General features: G+C 51.9%; 1 protein-coding gene across 1 annotated transcript in view; it reads right to left on the bottom strand.

Annotated features, from left to right (window-relative positions):
- Positions 1-333: 333 nt before the first annotated feature.
- The window catches only part of LOC106814397, a 26,417-nt gene continuing 20,144 nt past the window's right edge, over positions 334-6,606 (bottom strand). The window contains exons 8-9 of the mRNA XM_014818715.1: positions 6,274-6,334; positions 334-509 (exon numbers count right to left, since the gene is read on the bottom strand). Of these exons, the coding sequence (XP_014674201.1) occupies positions 334-509; positions 6,274-6,334 (237 nt within the window). The remainder of the gene's footprint in view (positions 510-6,273; positions 6,335-6,606) is intronic.

Here is a 6,606-nt window from a genome sequence, read left to right as displayed (position 1 = left end):
GAATCAAAGAGAAAATATCTTGGATGCAGACATCCATCGTACGCCCCCCTACGCCGCTTTAAATTCTTCGCACCCTCTGCGCGTCACCCAGAATGCGATGTGCGCCGGCGGCAGCAAGGAGCGCAAACAAGTGCCGCGGGGCGGCGAACGATGTGCTACGTAGCGGATGGTGCTGCCACCTGCAGAGGAAGAGCGAAAGGTTCGCGACCCCTTCCCCGCACTCGGCGACGACCGCCGGGATGAATAACAAGAGACGCTCTGCCGCAACGCTCCGCCGCCGCGCCACGAACATCACAATCACCGACGACGGCGCGGGACGGCGCCCCCTGGCGGTCACTCGACGGGCGGCGGCGTGCAGGGGCTGCGCGGGTTCTTGACGCCGTGCACGTCGTCGTAGCGACGGTCGTCCAAGCCGTTGACGGCGCCCTCTTGTGGGCCGAGGCCGCAGTCGGAGACGGTGCGCAGGCGCCGGTTCAGGCTGTTAGGCGACGTGCGGTTGACGTCGGAACCTGGAACGGTGCCAAGAATCCCCGTGAGACGATTAACGAGACACAAAGGTTCGCAAAAATGCCGAATTAATCGTTTAAACTAACATTTAATTAATTAAGTTTTAATCAACATTTAATCGATCAATTAATCGCCAAAACTCGCGCACGATGGATTAATAAAAAATTGTCTAAATCAATCGTCACGACTCGTGCGCGAGATGACTCAGTTTTAATAAAAAAAACTACGGCACTAACGCGATTACAATTTTGCAATCATCTTCTACTTTTAAAAGGAGAGTACTAACTCAGACTCGGCACCAAAAGCCGGGCTTACAGAACGAACCAGTTTAAAGAGTCTAACGAGTTTTAACCCAAAAGGTTCATCACATAAACACTACCGACGTATCAACAACGATAAGTTTAACCGTGTTTTAAACCTACTTTTTAAAAGGTTACTAACTCAAGACTCTGCACCAAAAGCCGGGATTACTTTCGTCCTCAAGTTATAATGTACGTCACACATTTACATTCACGCTCTCGTTGATTACGTCATGTTATCTCTGGTATGTTCGTCCAGTTCCCTCGTTGTTTTCATGCCCTGAGTCCTCGTGTCGTCGCCGTCGCCTAACGTCGTTGTTGTCCGGGCTGTCACTACCCGATTGTTCGTCCACGTACCCTAACCCGTTGTTTCGTCATGTCCCTAATTACCGTTTGTTCGTCTGCGAATCCCTTAACCCGTTTGTTTTCGTCCGCGTCCCTTAACTCGTTGTTCGTCACGTCGTCCTAATTAGCCGTTGTTCGTCCCGCATCGGCCTAACCGTTGTTCGTCCACGTCCCTAAGGTTACCCCGGTTGGTTTCGTCCGGCGTCCCTACTCGTTGTTCTGTCAGGCTCCCTAACTCGTTGTTCGTCGTGTCACGTAACCGTTGGTATCACTCGTCGCCTAATTACCCGTTCGTTTCGTCCCGCGTGCACTTAACCCGTTGTTCGTCCACGGCTCGCCTAATTACCCGTTGTTTGTCGCCTGATCCTCGGTTCGTCCGCGTCCCTACTCGTTGTTCGTCCGTCCTACGAGCCCGTTGTCTGTGCCATGTCGTATTATCCGTTGTTGCGTCTGCGTCCGATAACGTTGTTCAGTCGCCGGTCTAACTCGTTGTTCCGTCCACGGTCCCTAATTACCCGTTGTTCGTCCTTGATCCCTCGTTGTTTAATGTCCTGCATCCTCGTCGTCCGCCGTCGCCTAGCGTTGTTCGTTCACGTCCTAATTAACATTGTTCGTTCCGCCGTCCCTAACTTCGTTGTTCGTTCCACGTCCTAACCGGTTGTTCGCTCCATGTCCCTATTACCACTTTGTTCGTCGCGTCCTACTCGTTGGTTCTGTCGCTGTCCCTAACTCGTTGTTTCGTCAGTAACTAACCCGTCGTGATTCTGTCCGCAACCAGTAACTTGGGTTAAAACGACTCTAAATGTAGCTCATTTTGTAGTTCATCAAGCGTCTACCTAATCACTCCAGGTCAAGACTCGCACTGGTCGCATACGGGATACACGCTCCACGCGTGTCATTGGACCATGACCACCTTTATAGGGCTTAGATGACATTACCCATGCGTATGTTCCGGTACGTACCGGGTCTACCCTAACTCGTGTTCCGTGACAGGTCTGGTTACCGCCGTGGTCAGTAACGTCCGGTTATGTGTCGGTCCACCGGTTTGCATGTGTAGGTAGCTAGCTGGGTCTGAATGGGTTCCCTAAATTAGCCTCAGACTTGTGTGCCGCTCTCGGTTCCTCTTCTAGACTCGTTGTCGTCTTGGGGATGTTTCTCCGCAGACCAATTGTCACTCTAATACCGTTGTCCATTCTTGGGTATCGCACTGTGTCAGTGACTTTCACTCTCGTTGGTTCCAGTGCCGGGTATGTGACATTACACGTTCCCGTGCTGTTATAGTTACTAATCCGTTCCGCGCACGTCCTCTATATTTTTAATCTCTTCATTATATATTAGATTGGTTTGCTTTGACTTTAACAGGTCGCCAGGAGTATCGCGTTGATGATTTACATGATTACAGTTTTGACAATTAAAATTTTTGAAAAAAACCGTGGAATTTTGCACGACTGTATAAAGCTGCGCTTCCGTTGTGCAGTTCCGTCCGTGTTTTACCATCAGACTCAACAGCTCTTCAATGCAGAGTGTCTCCCCAACATTATTATTACCTATCTTCTTTGTCTCACTGTTATTCTCAGTCCACGAATGTCGACGGCTCGCACATAACGCGCTCTTTCTCGCTGTGCAGAGCAAAACATCGCCTTTCTTGTAGGCAGTTAATTTTAGCGCCAGCAATGCGTTTGGAGAACTACTCCTTAGTAGGGAGCGTCCGCGTCCTAACTCCGTGTGTGTGTGTCTGTGTGAGTGGTGTGTGTGTGTGTGTGTGTGGCAAGATTGAGTGTGTGTGTGTATTGTGATTCTATTTGTGTTGTGGTTGCATCGTTCGTGTTTTAGTGCCCGTTGTCGTTCATGCCCTTAATACGTGTTCGGTTCCACCGGCTTCCATACACCCCCGTTGTTCGTCCACGTCCCTAAATTACCCGTTGTTCGTCCACGTTCCCTAACTCGATGTTTGTATCGTTCCTTTTCCCTCGTCTCCACACACTCCTCCCCTAATCAGATTAATTATTCTTTCTTTCTCTCACTTCTCTCACTCTCTCGTCTCTCTTCTGTGGTTGTGTTGTGTGTGTGCTTCGCTTGTGTGTGTGTGCTGTCTCTCCTCTCTCTGTGTGTGACTGTTATGTGTGTGCTGTTGTTCTGTGTATATTATGCTTGTTGCTCTATCTCATGTCGCTCGTCTCCTCTCTGTTGTGCTTTGCTCCTCTCTCTCCTCTTCTTCTCTCCTCTTTTCTCTCTCTTCTCGCTCCTATCTCGCTGTTCGCTTGGTCTTTCTTTCCTCTCTCTCCTCTCTTCTCTCTCTCTCTCTCTTCTACTTCTCTCTCTCTCTCTCTCCTTTCCTCTCTCCTCTTCCCCTCTTTCCCCCACTCTGTCATCATCACTTCCTGCTGTCTCACTACTACGTAGCTCTCGTGTCATGAGTGTCTCTCTCTGGAGTCCCGGTCCAACCGTTTCGCCTGGGGGGAACTGCCGTAGTCGTTGTGTTTGACTCTTGTATCATTTTTGCTGTTATCTATAGTTTAACACGTAGCACTTACAGCACGTTTCTAGTGCGTGTGACTGTGTGGCTCACTTCGCATCGTCGGCTAGAAGTTTACCCGCTCTTCATTGTTTGTGGCTCCTCGCTCGGATTGTCTTGAACGTGGTGCACTCTGTGTGTGGTGTGCTGGCATGTGTTGGCTAATCGCAGTAACGAAACGCTTGATGTAGTTCCGTTTGTGCGTCCGCTGTCGTGCTCGTGATCTCGCGCCTGCGAACCCTTTGTGCGGACTCGCGGTGAGAGAGACGGAGAGCCGGCGGGTGGATGTGTGTGTATGGTGTAGTGGTCGGCGTTCGAGTGATTTGCTGCTCGGTACAATGGGCATAGCGTGTGGCCTGTCTGTCATCGCCAGCTTGTTCGTGTTGTGATTGCCGGTGTGTTGTTCTCAGTTCCGTTGCGTATTGGAGGGATTTTCGACGTCGTGCATGACTACCTGGTGACGCCGCACAACAAGACGCAGGCGCGGCTGCGCAGGAGGGGCCAGAATGGTGAGTACGCGTGGGGAGGCTGGGTGTGTGTGTTGTGTGTGTGTGTGTGTTCGTGTCAGCCTGTGTGTGGGCGTTGTGTGGTGTGGTGGTGGGTGTGTGTGTGTTTTGCTGGTGGTCGTGTGTGTGTGTGTGTGAGTGTGCTGTGTGCTGTGTGTGTGTGTGATTGTGAGTGTTGTGCGCACCTTGTGTGTATGTGTGTGTGTTGTGTGTGTGTGGTGTGGGTGTGAGTGAGGTGCCTCTGTGTGTGTGTGTGTTGAGTGTGTGTGGTGTATTGTGTGTCGGTGTGCCGCAAAGCACAGGCGCTCGGTTTGTCGTGCGCGTTGTGTTGTGCGCTGATGTGATGTGTCCGGCGGCGCGCAGGAGGGGAGCAGAACGGTGGTGCCGGCCGTGTGCGGTGCGTGGTGTGCGTGCGTGCGTCGAGCGAAACTGCTGCTCCCGGCAAACACGTGTGATGTGGAGGCCTGTGTGCCGCCGGGTCTGCGAGGAGGGGGCCACAGAACGGTACGAGTTACGGATGCGTGCGTGTGTGCGTATGCCTGTGGGTGCGTGGTCGTGATGTGTGGTCGTGGCGCGGCCTGCTGCAGGGGGGCCAGGACACGCGTGGTAACGGTGCGTGCGTCGTGTCGTCCCCTCAGTACGTGCGCCGTGTTGTGTGTGCTGTGTGTGTGTGTGTGTGTGGTGTGTGTGTGTGTGTGTGTTTGTTGTTGTGGTGCGGTGTGTGTTCGTAGCGCGTCGGTTTGTACGCGTTCGCGAGCGATTGGTACGTGTGTATGCGTGGATGTGGGTTTGCGGTGGCGCGTTGGTTTGTGTGTTGTGTGTGTTGCTGTGTGTGTGTGTTTGTGTGTGAGCTGTGTGGTCGCGCGCTTGTGTGTGTTGATAGATTGAGGAGCTGTGTTGTGAGTGTGGTGGGTAGGTGTGGGGTGCCGTGCGGTATGCTGTGTTCTGTTGCGTGTATGTGTGGCTGGTGCGGCCTATGTTGTGTGGGAGCGTGGGAGTGTGCTGTCGTTGTGAGCGTTAGGGAGTGTGTGCGGTGTGTTCATGGAAGCTGAGAGTGGGAGTGTGTGCGTGTGTGTGTCAGCGTGGAGTGTGTGCGTGAGTGTGGGCCCACATTGTGGGAGTTTGTGCGTGTTGTGTGCATGAGCGTCGGGAGGTGCTGTGGTCTGCCGTACATTTGCGTGCGATGCGTGTGTTGGTGAGCGTGTTTTGTGGAGCTGCGGTGTGTGTGCGTTGGCGAGGTGTTGGTACGTCGTGTGGCAGTTGGCAGATAGTGCCGTCGTGTGTCTTTGTGAGCGTGGGGAGTGTGAGCGTCCGGAGGTCGTGCCGTGTGTGAATGTGACATAGGAAGGCGAGCATGCGTTTGTTGGTGAGCGAGTGTGAATGGTGAGTGAGGAAGCTGGCATTGGGAGTGTGTGAGGTGTTCATGGAAGCCGAGCGTGCGGCACGTGTGTGGTTGTGTGTGTGGAGCGTGGGGGAGTGTGTTGCGTGTGTGAATGTGAGTGAGGAGCCGGGCATGGCGTGTTGGGTGAGCGAGTGTTTGTATGCCATGTGAGCATAAGAACCGTGTGTGTGCGTGCGTATGTGCCGATGTGCGTGTGTGCAGCGTTGTTGTATAGATGATCGTGGCATTGGTGTGCGTGCGCGTGGTGTTGTTGGCGTGTGGTGTATAGTGCGAGTTGCCGTGCTATGGCTCGTGGTAAGTGTGGTGTCGCCGCTCGTGACTCGCTGAGGCTCGTGGAGTGCGGTTGTGTGCGCAGCTCAAGTTGCTCCGTGTCAGTGTAGCTGTGGTGGCATCGTTGTTGTATGCGTGCTGTGGCCGCTCCGATGGTGTTGTTAGCTCTGTATAGCTGAGCGCGGGTGCGTGTATGTGTGCGATTCGGAGGTAGAGCTCATAGATATTTTCCGTTGTGCTTAGACAATTATATTCAGTTGTTGACAATCCCACAATATTAGTTATGTTATATAAGTTGTTATTATTAGGCATGAACGTTTGATACCTACGTTTTTGTTAAACAATTTAAGTAATTTTTACAAAAAACGGTGGTATAAACGAGTTTTAAATAACCTGACATCTTTGACATTGCTTTTAACGTTTACGCGCAAGACGCCGGATGTCGATAGTAGACTGTGTTCGTGTCGCCCAACTGTTTTCGCGAAGTATCCTGCAACAAATACCATAGGAAACCTGATTAAGACCTACTTATAACCCTTAATATAACGCTTTGAAACTGTTTAAAAGAAATAATTCTTCTTAAACGAATCAGTTATGCCACGCAAATCTGAACGTTGCGAAACGCTTGTGTAATAGCTTGCAGCAGGCATCGGTGCGGGAACCAAGGACGTTGTTGGCTTCCGGACCAGACCCTATATGTCGAGACTTTACGAAGTAGGCAATAGCAACGGCGCACTTCTCATTCAGTAACCGACCGCAATT

This window comes from Priapulus caudatus, unplaced genomic scaffold (genome assembly GCF_000485595.1).
Source record: "Priapulus caudatus unplaced genomic scaffold, Priapulus_caudatus-5.0.1 Scaffold918, whole genome shotgun sequence".
NCBI classification, from domain to species: Eukaryota; Metazoa; Priapulida; class Priapulimorpha; order Priapulimorphida; family Priapulidae; genus Priapulus; species Priapulus caudatus.
This window is presented reverse-complemented; position numbering and strand designations above follow the sequence as displayed.